This window comes from Eschrichtius robustus, chromosome 8 (assembly GCF_028021215.1).
Source record: "Eschrichtius robustus isolate mEscRob2 chromosome 8, mEscRob2.pri, whole genome shotgun sequence".
Taxonomy (NCBI): Eukaryota; Metazoa; Chordata; class Mammalia; order Artiodactyla; family Eschrichtiidae; genus Eschrichtius; species Eschrichtius robustus.
In genome coordinates, this window is record NC_090831.1 from 107,708,362 (window position 1) to 107,727,374 (window position 19,013).

Below are 19,013 nucleotides of genomic sequence, written 5' to 3' on the forward strand. Positions count from 1 at the left end.
CCCATTCTGATTCATTGCAAGGTTGTTGCCAGGTTTTGGCTATTATGAATGAACTTTCTATGAACATTTATTTATTATTTTTTTAATCTTTTTAAAAAAATTAATTTATTTATTTTTGGATGTGTTGTGTCTTCGTTGCTGCACGCGGTCTTTCTCTAGTTGCGGTGAGTGGGGGCTACTCTTTGTTGTGGTGCGTAGGCTTCTCATTGCTGTGGCTTCTCTTGTGGAGCACGGGCTCTGGGCGCACAGGCTTCAGTAGTTGTGGCACACGGGCTCAGTAGTTGTGGCTCACGGGCTTAGGTGCTCTGCGGCATGTGGAATCTTCCCGGACCAGGGCTCGAACCTGTGTCTCCTGCACTGGCAGGCGGATTCTTAACCACTGCGCCACCAGGCAAGTCCCTCTATGAACATTTACGTACAAGGTTTTGTGTAAGCATAAGTTTCTTTTTTCCCCCAGTTGGCTTGGTGTTGAATTTTATCAAATGCTTTTTCTGCATTTATTGAGATGATTGCATAGTTTTTCTCTTCATTCTGTTTTTGTGGTGAATTATACTGATTTTTGAATGTTATATCAGCCTCACATTTTTGGAACAAATTTCACTTGGCCATGATATATTATTCTTTTTATGTAACTTTGATTTGATAATATTTTGTTTAGAATTTCTGTGCCTATGTTTATAAAGGATGTTGACCTGTAATGATCTTTAATGTCTTTATCAGATTTTGATATCAGGGTTCTACTGGTTTCATAAATGCGTTTCTCTATTCTCTGAAAGCATTTGTGTCTTCTTTAAATGTTTGGAGTGAAGCCATCTTAAATTTTTTACATAATACTTAAATTTATATTTTCTGTCAGTATCTGTATTAATCACCTTCTGTATCTTTCTTCTGAACAAGACAAGGACTTTACCATTCACCTGCTTTCCCTTCTCCAGCCCTTCTTCTTACCCTCATAATTATTCCTGTCGGTATCACTGAGATTACGGTTTTGAATGTTAGTAAGCTTTTGTGTTTTGTTTTGTTTTCCAGTCAGCACTTATTTAAACTTACTTTACTGATTTCTCTGCTTACTCTTTTCTTATACCTTGATTATTATTCTTAGGATTATTTTTTTAAATTCCAGATGTATATCTTTGAGTAATTCGTTCACTAGAACTCTGAGGGAAGCAAAAATTTTGTGTCCTTGTACATTCAAAAATGTCTTGGGAATTCCCTGGCCGTCCAGTGATTAGGACTCTGCATGTCCACTGCAGGGGGCACAGATTTGATCCCTGGTCGGGGAACTAAGATCCTGCAAGCCATGTAGCATGGCCAATAAAAAAAGAAAGTCTTAATTTCACTCCCCCAGTTGACTGAGAGTTTGAGTAGATATAGAATTCTAGGTTTAAAAGTATATCTAGTTGTCCCAGGGCCATCTGTTGAAAAGACTGTGCTTTCCCCGTTGAGTAATCTTGTCAAGCTTGTCAAAAATCAATTGACCATAAGTCTATTCTATGGGGATATATGTATATGTATAGCTGATTCACTATGTTATAAAGCAGAAGCTAACACACCATTGTAAAGCAATTATACTCCAATAAAGATGTTAAAAAAAAATCAATTGACCATAGATACATGGGTTTACTTGTAGACCCTTCAATTTCTGTGCCATTAATATACATGTCTCTCCTTATGCCAGGACTACAGTTTTGAATACTGTTATCTTTTTAATAAGTTTTGACACCAGGAAATGTGAGTCTTCCAATTTAGTTCTTTTTCAAGATTGTTTTGGTTTTCTGGTTTCCTTGTGTTTCTGCATGAAGTTTCAGATTAGCTTGTCCGTTTCTACAAAAAAGGCAGGTGGCGTTTTGATAGTAATTGCTCAATCCCCTTTTATATCTTAACTTCTTAAAATGCTTCCCACCTCTTTTTCCTTCTATATTATAGTCTGGTGAATTTCTTGGCTCCATTTGTTAGATTACTAATTTAATTTGTTCTTTATTTTTTTCAATCCTTAATTAGTTTTTTTATTTAAATGATCAAAATTTAACTTCTAAGAGTTCCAATTTATTTCTTTTAAAATAAATGTATTATCATCTTGCATATCTCAGGACAGTAATTGTACCAAATCTAAGGTTTTATTCTATTTAATTTGTCAACTCTCTTTCTTTGGGTGTGAGTTCTGCTTGTCACATTAATAACTTTTTCATGTTTGAGTCTTGGTTTTGTGCTCATTCACCTTTATTTGAGAGTCCTTGTTAGCCTTCCTGTGAATGTTACATATGTTTATTGCAGCAGGTCTCCACTGACTGGGTAGAGATGGAATGTGCAATGAGATAGAGTGTACCAATTGCCAGACTTCTTTAGTGTCTGTCCCCTCTTTTTCCTGGGATTTAATATCCACCCAGGGCTCTGTCCTGTCTTTCTGATCCAAGGGTTTATACTCATTGTTCCTACCTGGGGAGTGACACCTTTCTTGTTTGATGCCACTGTTCCCATCTAGGAGCAAATTATATACCTCTATTCTATAATGCTTGAACCAAAATGGTAAATGGTGGGACAGGTTGACCTGCTTTGTAACTTCCATGCCACCCCCTAACCAGTTATGCTGTAAATTCTATAAATTATTTCAGTTCTTTCTGCTGTCTTCCACCTCTGGGCTTAGTTTACTCTGAGGGCTGTTCAGATCACTTGCAGTAGCCCTCTACTCTGGGTGTATAGCACTGTGGTTTCCTTCTTTAAGCTGATTCTGTCAGCCTTACATCTTTCAGTGATTGACTAAGACCATTTCTTGCTTTCTTTTGATTATATATATATATATTTTAAATGGCTTTTGTGTTACTTGTGGGGCTTTGGGGAGAGGGGAGCTTGCTTGCAGTGTGCTTAGCCTACCATCTTGACTGTCAATGACTATGTCATATTTATAGTGAAATAAATAAAAAGGAAAAATTGAAAAGCTAGCAAAAAATAAAATATTGATGAAATGATTGAAAAAATTATGGTTTTGAAGAGTATAAGCAATCACAAATGAACATTGGCATTCAAATATATAAAAATTAAAGCTTCAAGAACAAAACTTCAGGAATATATTTACATGAAATTGGAGAGGCATATATGTGCTATGTTGCTGGTTTCTCTTTTTTTTCTGCTCTTTGGCTGAAGGAAGAAAACATGGATTCTGAAGTTAGTGCCTACTTTGCGTGAATAACCTCTGTAGAGTCAACATTAGCCTATGCCTGTGACAGACTTACGTTGGTTGCTGAGAGAAAAGTAGGCCAAAGATGTTTGACAGAGCTCTGAGAAAACATCAAAAAGGATTTTTGATTACAACTTTGGTTCAGTAATTTTCAGTATTACTCCCTCACTGTTATCTAAATTTGTTTTATATTTTTCCATTATAAAATAATATATGTCTTAGAATTTTTGGATAATATAAAAAGGGTGATAATCCTCAACCTGAATCATAACCACTGTTAATACTTTGGTATGTTTCTTTACAGTATTTTCTTATCATAGCTTCAAAAAAAATTAAAGTAATATGGTATTGTTTTTTTTTCCAGTCCAAAAGTAATGCCTACTCAATGAGAAAGCTTGGAAAATAAACACCAGCACTAAGGAGAAAAAACCAAAATCACTCATAATAACTGCCCAAAGATATCCACAATTAAAAAATTTGATGTATATCCTGCCTGTATTTTTCATGAATATATACTTTTTTCTTTGTTGATATGGTATCATGCGCTACTATTTTGTACCTTGCACCTTTCATTTGCAATATATTGTGAATGTTTTCTCATGTTAGTAAATATTCTTGTATGTACTTTTTTTAGTGGTACGTAGAATATGAATATATTTAAATATGTTTATTTAGCATACCTAACCATCTCCCTATCATTGGACACTGAAAGTGTTTCTGATTTTCTGCCATTATAAATAATATCGTAGTGTGTATCTTTGTCCATACATCTTTCCATGCATCTATGATTATTTCTTTAGGAATAAATTCCTAGAAGTGGAATAGCTGGGTCAAAGGGTATGTACATTTTAATGCTTTTGATACATAAAAATGTCAAATTTTAAGCTAATCACTTGTTATATTCTGTCTTGTATTGCTATCTAATTGTTTTATGTGTTTGTCTTGTCTCCCTAATTAGAATATAACTTCTTGAGGGCAAGGGAAGTTTCTTATACATCTTATGTATCCTTTGATAGTGTGGTGGACAATGTTGGACTTATGAGTGATCGACAAATATTGTATTGATTTAAAGCTGTGCTTCTCCAGTCTTTGGATGCCATAAACCTATAAATTTAAATATATGTATAATTTGGGGATACACATAGGCTTTCAAATTTTTTATTTTTCCAAGAAAGAATATTAAAAAACAAAATCAAGTACCATATTCTATCACCTTCATCTCTTAAAATAAAAGAAGATTTCATAACAAAAGTTTCTAATTTCTGAAAAAAGGACAGACTTTTAAATGAAACATTTTAGCATTTTTAAAAACTCATTGGCTTGTCCATATTTTTCTCATTTTGTGTTGGACTGGTGAATCTTCACCTTAGCCCACCAGTGGTCTGTAGACCAGCATTTGGGAACTACTGATTTAAAAGACTTGGAGGATTAATAGATAAACCCTTTTGCAACCCTTTTGCAAAATAATTCTTTCCCTTGCTCACGAGTCTGTCTCCGCCACAATATTAAGTATACATGTGCAGGTAATGCTATTTCATTACACTGAATTTATGTATCTCTATGTACAAGTGCTATAGTAAACAGACCAGACCTTGCTGATGAACATCTCACATATTTCCAATTGCCAAAACCAAAAACTATATATGCTTTCCAAGGAATTTGAGACAGGTTAAGTGTGGTATAGTAGAAAGAAGGCAGGTGTTAGAGTCAAACTGCCCAGGCTTGACTCCTGGCTTTGGCATTAAGTCACTTAATTTTTTTTTAGCTTCCTTACTTGTAAAATTAAGATGATAATATCTTCCTCAAAGTGTTCTTATAGCCCCTGTTATAGCAATTACTTCACTGTAATGTAATTATTAGTTTAGGCATCTGCCTTCCTCACAAGACCATGAGTTCTTGAGGCTAGGAGTCATATCCTCCTTTGGCTACTGTGGAGCCTAGTCTAGGGCTCAAGGCATAGCAGGTGCTTAATGAAATGACTGTTGAATCCATACAGGGTTGTGAGGATCAAATGAGATAATACTTGTAGAAGCTCTTTGTAAACTTTAAATTCTGTACCAGTGTTAATTGTTTTTATTGCTTGTAAGAGCTGTCTTTGGGAGCTATCAAACCTTTGGGAAGAGACAAAATTATCCCATTTAACACTTCTACTATGCTTTGCATTTTTCTTCTATGTTATAAGAAAACAAGTTTTAATTGGGGTTATTGTGCAGTTAATTTGCTTCCTGTGAAGGCAGAGGAATTTCCTTTTTTTTCTCCCCCCACAGTGTAAGTGTCATGATATAAATGTTTGTTTTATTTGGTTGCTACCACAAAATTTTAATTATAGCAAGATCAGCTTATTTCATACTTAAAGAATGGTGCCCATTGCTTTATCCTCTTAACCATATAACTGATAAAAGAATACCAAACCTGGAAGAGAACAGGAGTCTACGTTATGCCAAATTAATTTTAGTCAGAGCTCCCTTTTTAACCTTCACCGACTTGTAAAAATGTCATCGTTTCTAATCTGTTTATAAAGCTCCTGGTGAATTTTTGCCACAAGATGGCATTGGTGATTATTGAATGCATGTCTATTGAACCAGAATTCCGAAAAATGGTGCACATAATTGTTCTTATTCTTTTGGGGATGAGTTGAAAACCTTCATCACTGCTTATATATTAATTAAATTTTGTTTTGACTTCCAAAACAGGGTTAAATGCTACTTTACATCACTTCTTTCTGTATTCAAGTATTGTTTTGTTTCCTGTTTTTCTGTCTTTATAACTACAGTTACTATGTATTATTTGCCATGTGTTGTATGTGTCTGACTTATTGCTGATAATTGTGGTAACAGGTAAGAAGAAAATACGATGGGACCCAGTTAGGAGGCGCTTCATTCAGTCCTGTCCCATCATAAGGATCCCTAACAGGTTTTTGAGAGGTGGGTGATAACTAGCAAGAGATCTGTGCTTCATATGGGTTAAAGGGAACTTTGAATGAATTTTCTAAACACAAAACTCTGGTTTTTAAAAATTGTCTAAACAGCTAAAATTGGATGAAAGAAAATCTAGAATTTAATTTTAAACCTGTGTTTCATAGTGACCACTGTTGGAATTGTAGTTATAAGTTTTAGGAAGTTAGAATCACTTAATGTGTATTAGGTGGTAGAAATAAATCATCTCATTGATGTCAGTATTACTCTACTGTAAACATATTAAAAAGAACTTTGAAAAATTTATAAAATATGGGGTATGGGAAATAATTTTCTAAATATGATTTTAAGAAATAAATAAAATTTATGTGACTATAAAACTAAAAACCTCATGTCAGAAACCATAAATAAAAAGATAAAAGGGGGAAATATTTGTAACAAATGGTTAATATCATGAATATGTGAAGAGCTCTTGTAAATCAATAGTTTAAAAGCAAATGCCCACTAGAAAAATAGGTAAAAGAACATGAATAATCAATTTGTAAAAAAGAAAGGTCAATAAATATGAACAAACGTTTATTTTCACTATTGTTATAAACATAATTAAAATAATAAGGTTATCATTTTTACCTATTAGATTGGCAAAGACTAAAAATAAGAATACTCAGTGTTGCAAGGGTATGGGGAAATGAAGCTCATATATTGGAGGAAGTGTAAATTTGACACAGCCTTTCTGGATTTAATTTGGCAATATGTATCAAAAGCCTTGAAAATGTTCACATCCTTTGACCTAGTAATTCTTACTTTTAGAAATGTTTCATTCTTTCTATTTTTTACTTCTTCTAGTAAAACATACTCCCTACTGAAAAAAGAAAATCTCAGAAGAGGGTTGAAAACTCTGGTTCATACTGTTTTTCTAGATATAATAAATTGTCAGACAAGCGTTTTTAATGTTATAGTTTAGACCTTATTATTTATAAGTCAGTGTATCTAATTTTGACTGAAGAGATTATTTCTAAAAAAAACAAAAAGACTAGAAAAAAGACCTGCAGCTGCTAAAGATGTTTCTATATCTAGTGCCTAACCTATTTTTAGCGGCCAAGGTCCGCATCATGAAAAAAATAAAATCTTGCCTAAATGGGTCAAGATAAGATACTTAGGGTGCTATGCTACCTTTTATTTTATTTCATTTTATTTTATTTTATTTTATCATTTGACCGTGCCATGTGGCTTGTGGGATCTTAGTTCCCTGACCAGGGGTTGAACCCGGGCCATGGAAGTGAAGAGACCAAGTACTAACCACTGGACTGCCAGGGAATTCCTGCTATGCTACCTTTTAGCATAAATAATTTTATTGATAGAAACTAATAGGTAATTTTAGTGTTATGTGACAAAAAAACCATTGTGCACACGTAGCCAAGCAGTACATCTAATTTGATAAAGTTTTTTCTTTTTTCTATTTAAAAATTAGAATGCTAATTTTTTGATTTACAATGAGAAGGCTAACTTGGGGGCTGACTAAATTTAAGTATAATTAAGAAATTGTTTAATTAGGATGTAAAATTCAATATAATACCAGTTTTGTACAAATATAAACATAAAAAACAAAGGAAATAGTGAAATAACATTATATCTGGATGGTGGGATTTTATTTTCTTTATATTCTCTGTTTTTCAATATTTTAATCATGGAAAAAAGAGATTAGCACAGGTAAGTTTCATATCTTTGGTTATTTTCATAAGCCCTAAATTGCCTCAAAAAATTGCTGAGGAAGATGGTCTCTGACAGTGCTGAGAAGAGTGAGGCGGGAGTAAACTCAGCATTAGCAACAGCAAGATCACCAGTGACCACTTCTAAATCAGTGGCCTTGTCTTAGTCCTCACCTTCTTTGACCTGTTTGTAGTGTTTGATCTGTTGACCACCTGTACCTTCTTAAAGTTTTCTCTTCTTTTGGGTTATACTTTGCTGTACAATCTGAGATGTTTTCTTCCTGCCTCTTTGATTGTTCATTCTGTTTCCTTTACTGGCTTCTTTCTTCCTACTCACTAAAGATGGGTATTGCTCCAATGTTCTGTCCTCTCCATTATCTCCTTTGGTTATCTCATCAGATTTCACAGACTTAACTAACCTCGTTCGTTCGTTCGTTCATGCTTTCATTCTTTCAGTATTTTTTGATTGCCTCCTGTGTAACAGGCTTTGTGCTAGTTCAGTCATCTAGATTATAGAGAATCCAGTAAAGAAACAATTACAGAATAATTTGAGTGTAATTCTTTGTGATAAGTGTCCTGATGAGGTAGTGTGGTATGGGAGCACACAGAAGAGGTACCTGACTTAGCATGTGGGAAGGACAGGGGAAGATAAGTAGCCATCAGGATGACTTTTCAGAAGAAATGTATTGAGTAGTCTGAGTATGTGTTAACAGGGGAAGGTTGGAACATCTCAAACCACAAGGACCAAACAGCTTAAATAAAGGCAGTTAGGCAAAACAGAGCACGGTCTTTCAGAGAACTGTAGGAAGTTCGGCAGAGTGGGAAAGAGTGTGGAAAGAAGAAGCTGGAGAGGGCCCAGATCAAGTGGAGCATCACCCAAGGGGAGTTTTTAGGATCAGTTTATTTAATTAATGAAGAGATTTAATTGGAAGACCAGTTAGGGTTATTAGAGTTATCAAGGTGAGAAATGATAGAGGCTGCAACTAAGGCAGTTATATTTAGTAGGAATAGAGAGTAGGTAATTGATGTGAAATATAAGGAAGTGGAATTAGATGAGACTTGATGACCAATTCAAGAGGAGGGAAAAGTCAAGAAAGCTTCCAGCTTTCTGTGTGGACCATTTTCTCTTTACCAGGTATTATATAGATGGATGGAAGAGCAGATTGAGGGAAAAAATGATAAATTCAGTTTAATCTCCCCAAGCCAATAATAGCATATCCTTGAACACTCAGTCTACGAGTTATTTCTAGAGAAACCTCCTTGGAAGGCTTGTCTCTTTGTTTTGATTGCACTCTCTGTGTATCTGCCTGTATCATAACACTTACCACACTGAATTATAGTCATTTGTTTACTTGTTCCTGCCTGCCATAGACTGTAAGCTCTGTAAGGGCAGGGACAGTGGAACAGTGCCTTTCATTTCTTTATCTCCAGTTTGTAGCACAGTGCATGTAGTAGGTATATCATATGTATTTGAGTTGAACTGAATTATTTGTAAGGCTGCTGTCAGGGAATAGGATGGGACTAAAATTTTAGTACATTCTCAACTTCTCCCTGGTGGTGGTGACAGTAAACTAATAAGTTGCTGAGAATACGAAAATGCTATTTAGTGTTTCCTTAGATTTTTAAAACAACTTATCTATACTTTTGAAATTGCCACTTTCAAGCCTCTCATTTTGGGACTCCTACACATTATCTCTTTTGATTCTGATTAAACAGTTTCATAGGGCTCATTTTCTGTCGCTAGATTCCTTCGCTAGATCCTGCATATTCTCTAAAAGATGTTGCTACCCATTATAAGTGGTGTGAAAACAATATCAGTGTAGTGAAAACAGTGTGTTTTCATTACAAAATGATAGACCGATTACACCCATTTACCCTCCTGTACTTCTCACTTATTACTGAAAATGACAAAGCAGACCTACAAAAAAGAATGAATCGTAATTATATTGAAAAACAGAAAAGGGAGGCTTTGAAGCCAGATTACCTATGTCTGAATCCAGGCTGTGCCATTTACCAACTGTGTGACTAGACAAGTTGCTTGTTCTTTTTTTTTTTTTTTGCCTCAGTTTCCTCATCTGTAAAATTAGGATGATGATAATAGTACCAACCTCCTAGGTTTGTTGTGAGTATTGAGAGGTAATATGTGCAAAGCACTTAGAAGAGTTTTTACGTCTAGCCAATGTGTTTTTTTCCATAATTGAAAACTTCTATTTATCAGAAACAAAGTCAGCATAACAAGCCAAATTAATTGCCTTAACTCTAGCTTGTCAACTAGCTAAAGACCAGGATAACAAATATTTATACTGACAGTCTGTTTAGCCAATGTTGACTTAATGTTAGCTGCTGTCATTCTTGCTATCGTTATAATACCAGAAAATTTGAGGAATTTCAGGGTAACAGAAAGCAGTTGGAATTCTAATGATTGAGAAACTAGAACAGAATAAAATGCAACCCCAAATAGGTACTCCTGCTGCATGCTGGAAGTCAGTTAATTTCTTAAAGAGCTCCTTTCCTGAAACTCAAGCCTAGAATCAGCAAGTGTAGGAGGAGGGAGCAGGTAGGGGGAAGATGGAACATCGGGGCAAATAATTAAGGGACTGCCTTCAGAACTGTCATTTCTCCTACTTCTCTCCCTCCCTCCCTGGCAATGGCATTAGTTCTAAGATAAAGCTCTAAGAACAGTTCTTGAAGCAAAGTAGCGGATTTGTTTAGGGGGGGGTTGAACAGGCAGTGCTTTCATGGACTGGGATTGGAAAGAGTGTGCGCACAAAGCAGAGCTTTAGGTAATGGACCTCCACAATAGATTGGATGAGGAGGGTGGAATAGGGGGAGCAGAAGAAAGCAAACTCCACCGAGGACTGATGTACGTTAAATGACCATGCTAGCAAAATGCAGCCTTCCTTATTTTAGAAAAACTGCTTTTTCTCCACTTCTAAAGAGAAACCTGTCTGTGAGTGTACCACTTACCTGCAGACACCCATAATCAAACACATCTCCCATTTGGAGGTTTGGAGACAGAGTAATACAACTGTGGAGGAAATTCCTTATCTCTTAGAATACTAATCAATGTAGCCCTTCATTTATTAATATGAATCAGTGATCAAGGCTTACCAGACATTTGAGGGAAACTAAACTTGTTCTGATCACAGCAGGTTTCGTCAGAGTCAAGAGAGAATTGGTCCACAAATAAAAAGACAACTGCCGTGCAAAAAAAAGGAATGGTTAAGGAATGAGTTCCATATTGAAACTTGCTGAGATAAAGATGCAGTTGGAGGATTAAATAATACACAGGCTTAAGACCAAATTTTACAAAAATAAAGTAGAGGAAATTTACAGACCGTAAAGCAGGAGGACAAAAAAGAGAAAGTACATGAGGAAAATTATACTTTGAGGGTAGATCTAAGTGATCCAGTATCCGTTTTATAGAGTTACATAAGGAAAGACAGTGGAAGAGAGAAAATAAAGAAATAAAGAATATTTCCCTATGCTGAAGAAAGACTCTCGAGTTTTCAAGTATAAAGGGCCCACCAAGGAACAAGCTAGAAAAATGTAAAAGCAAAAAGCATCTATCTGTAAATTACTGAACTACTTATGATTCCAAAGATAGAAAACAGGCTACGTAGAAAGACTCAAGACTGAGATTTCTCACCTGCAACATAGTTTGCTAGAAGATAAGTGCCTTCAGTGTTCTGAGGGAAAATTATTTTGAACACAGAACTGTACCCAGCCTCACTAATATTTAAATGTTTAAATGGAGGTCAAAATAAATAAGAACTCTGAAAGTTTATGAACACACCCTTTTTGAGAAAATTACTTGAAGAGGTGTTCCCAGTAAAATGAAAAACAAATCCAAGAAAGAGGAAGGTTTGGGCACAAGAAGCAGTAGTGTACAAAAAAAGCAGAAAAACTTAGAGTTGTGTCTAAATACAGGGACTGTGAAGCCTGGTATAATTGATAAGAAAAGTCTTCTAAATATATAAAAGAATAATGTAAATCTAGTATATGTGTATGTGTGTGTATGTATATATATATAACATTCTGTAACTAACATTTCAGATGATTTAAACAAACGGGGGATAGGAAGAAAGTAAAACTCTGCTAAAGATCTTATAATTTTTCATTTTAGAATTTCTAGGTGTAATATATGCTTATTAAAATTCAAATAATATGGAAATATACAGGGTGAAAAATGAATGTCCTTATCTTAAGCATATATAACAAATTTGTATAAATCAATAAGAAAAAGACATCTCAGTACAAGAATGTATAAAAGGCTTGAGCGGGCACTTCCCAAAAGGATCAATCCAGTTGGCCAACAAACATGAAAAGGTGCTCAACCTCATTAGTAATGAGATAGATGCATGTTAAAACCACAGTGAGCTAGGTCTACAAACTCACAGGAATTGCTAAATTAAAAAGACTGATGATACTAATACTAAATATTTTGTAACCAGTTTGGCCTTTATCTAGTAAAGGTAAAGATTTCCATACATTATGACTCAGAAATTCCATTTCTACATTTATAGCCAACAAATATGGGCCCCTGTACATCTGAAAACATGTACAAAAATGTTTATAGCAGCATTAAGAGCCACTAATTTGAACAACCCAAATGTCCATTCACGCAACATAGACTGGATAAATTGTGGTATATATTCATACAAAGAAATACTATTTGGCAATGGAAATGAACAGACTGCCTCTAACCCCAGCAACGTGGATGAATCTCAGAAACATGATTTTGAATGAAAGATCCCATAAAGGAAACATACTATATCATTCTATACAAATACACTTCAAAACTAGGCCCAAATAAACAATATTGTTTAAGGATGCATACTTAGGTATAATAAAGCTATTAAAAGAAAGCAGGTTTTATGATTGCCATAAAAATCAGGAAATAGGTTTCCTCTGGAAGTGAAGGCAGTGGGATGGAGAGGGTTGTGATCAAAAGGGGCAGGTAAGAGGGCATCTGTGTGCTGGCAGTATTCTGTTTTTTGACCTGGATGATGACGACATGTTACCTTTCTGATAATTTATTAAACTATACATTTATAATTATGTATGTTTCTATACATGTGTTATATTTCATAATAAAAGAGGTTAAATTAAAAAAGCAAGGTCCCATTTCGCATCTTTACTCCTCACCTTATTCCCCTTTCCAGAAGTAACCACTGTTAATAGCCAAATTTCTTTCCAGACGTGGTTTACTCTTACTGTTGTTAGAGAAATACAAATTTATGGGTTTTTAAAAAATATTAGGGGTAATAGTATGTAGATCTCCCTAGGGAAAAAGGAAAGGAAAAAAGAAAGCTTGATTATTTCAGTAAAATTAGAAAAGTGGGAAAATGAAATAATAAGAAAGAATGGTTAAAAAAATATATATATATATGATGGCAGGGATAAATCTAAATAGAAATAGAAATTAAGATCAAATTGGGTTTATCTGTGGAATGTATTTAGTACTTTAAAAGGTTAAAAGAAACAGTTTGCCTACTAGAGAATGGACTTGAGAATATGGGGAGGGGGTGGGGTGAGATGTGACAGGGTAAGAGAGTGTCATGGACATATATACACTACCAAATGTAAAATAGATAACTGGTGGGAAGCAGCCGCATAGCACAGGGAGATCAGCTCGGTGCTTTGTGACCACCTAGAGGGGTGGGATGGGGAGGGTGGGAGGGAGGGAGATGCAAGAGGGAGGAGAAATGGGAACATATTGTATATGTATAACTGATTCACTTTGTTATAAAGCAGAAGCTAACACACCATTGTAAGGCAATTATACTTCAATAAAGATGTTAAAAAAAAAAAACAGTTTGATTTTTCTGTTACCAAAAGCATTTAATAAAATTTGATACTCAGTGTGTTCATTTTATTAAAATGCATCAAGCTATACTCTTATGATATATGTACTTTTCTATATGTACATTTTAATAAAGACTTTATTTTAAACCATTCCTGGTTAAGAAAAAAATTTGTAGGCATCCAGGAATGAAAGAAATTTTATTTTACTGATAGACTATCTACAAGAAACCAATAGCAAATATCATATATAATAGTGAAACATTACCAATATCCTCATTAAAAATGTAAAGAACAAGACAAAAATGCCCATTATCATCTCCACTATTCAACCTTGTTCTGGAGGTTTCAGCCAATACAATGAAGAAAAAAATAAAAGGTACATATATTGGAAAGAAAGAGCTGAAAGTTGTCTTTAATAACAGGATGATATGATTGTCTTAATGTAAAATTCAAGATAATTAATGATAACTAATATTAGAGTTTAGAAAATTGGCTGGATAAAATTTAAACTTGCAAAGATAAATTACTTTCCTGTATATTAACAACAAGCGATTAAAAAATAAAAGAGATATCTATTCACAATTATATAGAAAATGATAAGGTACTTAGGAATAAAAAACAAGAAGAAAACAATGAAACTATACTGATGATATCAAAAAGATGAGGATAAATGGCTAGAGACTATGTTCCTTCATGGGTCATCTCAAGTAAAATCCTCAAGGGACTTGCTTAAAATTTAGTTTTAAATTTTAGTCTGACGTAATTTCAGACTTACAGAGAAGTTACAAGAATGGTAAAAAAATTGTCCTGTATTCACCCAGGTCCCCCAGATGTTAACATTTGATCACATTTGCTTTATCCTGCTCCCTCTCTCTCTCCTCTCCTCTTCCCTTTCTCCCCTCGCTATCTGTAATACATATGCATATACATATTGTTTTTCTGTTTGAACCACTTGAGATTAAGCTGCAGACACTATGCTCCTTTACCCCTAAATATTTTGGTGTTTGTTCCTGGAAAACAGATACTCTCTTATGTAACTGCAGAGCAAGTACCAAAATTGAGAAATTAACACTATTAACACTATAAATAATGGATTAAATAAACATTATCATCAGATTTACAGACCTCATTTCAGATTTTGCCAATTATTCCAATAATGTCCATAATAAAGTCCCGGAATCATGTGTTGCATTCAGTTCTCGTGTATCTTTAGCCTTGATATTTTTGAACAGTAGGGACTAGTCATACTGTAGAATTTCTTTTAGTTTGGGTTTGTCTTGTGTTTTTTCATGATTACGTTCAGCTTATACATTTTTGGCTGGAATACTGCGGAAGTAATGCTGTGTTCATTTCACTGCACATGATGTTGATTTGTCCCATTACTGGTGATGTTAACTTTGATCACCTGGATAAGATGGTGTCTGCCCAAGGGGCCTCTTAACAGATTTTAACAAACTGATTCTAAAACCCAATGGAAGAGTAAATGGGGAAAAATAGCTAAGAAGTTTTTGTAAAAGAGTAACAAAGGGGAATTTGCCCTACTAGATGTTGATAGATACTTCAGAGCTGTCGTAATTAAAACGGTGTGGTAATGGTACAGGAATCAATAAACAGTGGGACTGAACAGAGCCCAGAGGCCCAGGCCGATATGTAGTGACAGCTGTCTCAAGTATGCTTTGCTCAGCACTTGAAACTAACTCATGGTAACACCAAAGTCTGTCAAAGCAAGTTTCTTTTACTGCTGCCAACTTAGACTTAAGATTGCTCTGCCCGAAGAAGCCAGATCTTCATATATGAATCTCATACAGTGTATGGAGTCTCTGTGGTAGGAGATGCTTACATAACCAAGAATATTGTGTGCTGCTGTGGATGGATGGCCTTTGCCTGAGCAGCTTGGGCTCTGGGAGCAGTAAAACGGTCTGCATATCAGTCAGGGATGGGAACCAGCTGGCCCAGTCTTCCCTGGCTTTCCTGTCCAGGCTTCCAGGTGTACAATAGAAGACCTGTCTTCTCAGGTAGAGGTAATGCTGGGCTTTATATTTGGAAAGAAGGGACCAGTTAAGTTAAACTGAATTTATCATTTAGGCTGTGTGATATTTGTAACTAGTTAATACTTTTAGCAATAAAGGTTTTAATTTTTTTTTTTTTTTTACAATGGCCTTATCACAAATGTTTGATAGCACATCTAGAGGTGGCTACATCTTGTGATAGGCTTATTAAGCAAAAATGTTATATGCTACTTTATTTGCAAGCTTTCGCATTTAAGACTGTGTGATGTGTCTTGATTGTGTGCATTCTTAAAGAGCAATAGATTTTGTGTCCAAGGTGATTAGACCTGGATACTGGGATTTTACTAATTCTACTGTAGAACATGTCAATTTAGTATACAATAAAGATGGCATTTCAGTTCAGTGTAGAAGGGATGACTTTCCATAAGGGGTTTAGGGACAGTAGCCTCTCCATTTTGCAGGAAATATTAGAGCCGTACCTCATAAAATACACAAAAATATGTTCTGAATGTATTCAGGTTCTGAATATTAAAAATCAAAACTAAAAAATTGTTAGAAATAAATAAGAATAGTAATTTTATAATGATGCAGAGCTAAATGAGATGTAAAGCAAATGAGCCTTTTGTTGTTGTTGCAAAGGAGCCTTAAAAGAAAAGATTGAGAGATTCAATTACACAAAAACTTCCATATAGTAAAAGGTACCATAAACAAAATTAAAAGCCCAATAGCAGGCTGGAAGAAAGAAATAGAATAAATAAATAATTTCTACAAATCCGTGAGAAGACAACACAATAGATAGGAAAGTGGACAGGGGATATGATCAGGCAATTCCCCAAAGAAGAAATACAAATGGGCCAATAAATATGTGAACTAGTAAAAATCAGAGAAATACAAAGTAACCTGACACCCATCAGATTGGCACAAACTAAAAAGGTTGAAGAGGGCATAAAGGAATAGGCACTACCGTACACTATTGCTGGGGGTATAAATTGTTGCAGTCTTTTCGGAAAGCAATATGGGTCTATAACAGTATCATATCTGTAACAGTTTTGGGGGGGTGGTCTGCGTTGGGTCTTCGTTGCTGCGCACGGGCTTTCTCTAGTTGCGGTGAGCGGGGGCTACTCTTCGTTGTGGTGCACAGGTTTCTCATTGCGGTGGCTTCTCTTGTTGCAGAGCACGGGCTCTAGGCGCGTGGGCTCAGTAGTTGCAGCACGTGGGCCCTAGAGCGCAGGCTCAGTCGTTGTGGCGCACAGGCTTAGTTGCTCCGCGGTATGTGGGATCTTCCTGGACCAGGGATCGAACCCGTGTCCCCTGCATTGGCAGGCAGATTCTTAACCACTGCGCCACTGGGGAAGTCCCCTATCTGTGTCAATTTTAAGTGTATATTCCTTTGACCCCAGAAATTTTTAGACATTTGCATATAAATCTACGTAAAGAAAGCTTTGTTACCAAATTATTTGTTAACGGTAATAACGTTGGCGCAACCTCATCATTGCCTTATCTCTGACAGCTAGCTTCTTTCTTCCTTTGGGCTGCAAACTAAAGCCCATGTCCCTGGTTACAGTAAGCTCTGGCTTACTCCCTGGGGTAAAGAGCAAGTGTGCTCATCATTGTGACATGATGGGCACACTGAAGCAAAAAGGTGGCTCAGTTACCACAGGTACATACTCCCTCAGCTGCATGTTCCCTTCTGGGTATTGAGTTCACCTCTGCATACAGGTTCAGTTTTAATTTTTGACTTCTGCATATTCTAATTGGAGTTCCTCAATCAGGTAACCTAATTCTGTGGCTGATTTTATTAGTAGCAAATACTTTTTAGGAAAGTGGGGTTTGCACATGGAGAATTTGGGACAAGATTCAGAGAACTACTTTAAGAATCTAAAACCCAGTTAAGTTTTGGTCAAGGTTGAGGAGCCTATGCTATATTCTTCATAATGAAAATTAATGTGTAGTCTCCATGACATTAACCCTGATAACTCCCCATGATTTATTCAAAATAAAATATGGCTTTCTAATATGTTAGTCACTCTTGGGCTATAAATATGTACAAAGAAATCTTTAGTTACTGACTAAAGAGAAAGAATAGTTACCTCTTCACTCCTAGCTATAAGACTTCTTGACAGGATGTTTAATATTTATCAAACGTTGATCAGATGCTCTTTACCCAGCAGTTTAATTTGCATAGATAATGGCATTATTTACAGAAGCCAGTAATTGAGCTAGACAAGCGCTTTTGATAGACATATTACGTGAGTCACAAAACTTTAAATTTTCTAGTAGCCACATGAAAAAAGTAAAAAATAGGTGACATTAATCTTAATTTTTATTTGACTCGAGATCAAAAATGTCATTCCAACCTATATTCAGATATAAAAATTAGTAACTTTACATTTATTTTTGGATACTAAGTGTTTGAAATCCAGGGGGTATTTTACATTTAAAGCATAGCTCAGTTTGAACCAGCCTTATTTCAGATGCTCAGGAGTCATATGTGGCTAGTGGCCACTGTGTTGGACAGCACAGGACTAGACTGTAAGCTCCAGAGGACAGAAAGAGTAATGGTCTTACCATTGTATCTTCAGCAACTAGTACAGTACCTGGTATGTAGCAGGCGTCCAGTAGTATTTTTGGCTTAATGAATGAATGAATGAGTGGGTAAATATAAAATCATCTTTCATTGACTCCTCAACCTTTAATCCATGTGAGTTACATTTGTCTCAAAAATAGTTGGCAGTAAACTTAGAATGGAATGTCTTCTCCGTTGTACAGTCATTTAGAGAAAATCCTGGAATATACTGTATGTCTTTTCATATTTGCCCAAAAGCAGTTTTAAAAAGTATCTTTTGGCTCCAGGTAATAAAGCAAATGACATTATAGAGATTCTTAGAGTTCCTGTCTGTTGACCATAGCAACTCTGTTAAGTTTTTTTCTTAAAATTTGTCTTGCTAATTCTTAGAAGCATTTGTGTTTTGAGAAGACCATTGCATAATCCAACCCCTGTCCCCAAAATTGTATCTCTCTTAAGCACAATATCAAAGTCCACTGAGAGCTCTACACTGTTTTGATCATCCCTGTTGCTGTTAACTTTGACCTGAAGTTAGTATCAGTGAAACTTCTAGTGTCTGTTACATATCTCTAACTGTTTTAGGTGTTGTGGGTGATGCAGGCTAATTGCTATACATGATTTTTGCCCTTCAGAAACTTATGATTATTTGGAGAAGAAAAATAAATATTAACAAAATGAGTAGAGAAAAATTAAATTTGTAAATTTGTTCAGTGTTTTCTGTGTGCCTTAGGTTTGGTAATAGAAAGGTGAACGCAAGTAATTCCTCTTCCCTCAAATAGCTTATAGCCTTCTGGGAAGATACATATATTATTAACCAATAAACATTTTAAC

The 19,013-nt window shown here is 35.3% G+C and overlaps 1 protein-coding gene across 3 annotated transcripts in view; it reads left to right on the forward strand.

Annotated features, from left to right (window-relative positions):
• The window catches only part of KLHDC10 (kelch domain containing 10), a 58,112-nt gene that overhangs the window by 21,464 nt on the left and 17,635 nt on the right, over positions 1–19,013 (forward strand). Inside the window, exon 2 of one of the 3 annotated variants that reach the window (XM_068549450.1) lies at positions 6,013–6,099. The exons of the other annotated variants lie outside the window; for them this stretch is intronic. Coding sequence (XP_068405551.1) covers positions 6,013–6,099 — 87 coding nt within the window. The remainder of the gene's footprint in view (positions 1–6,012; positions 6,100–19,013) is intronic. 3 annotated transcript variants of the gene reach the window in all.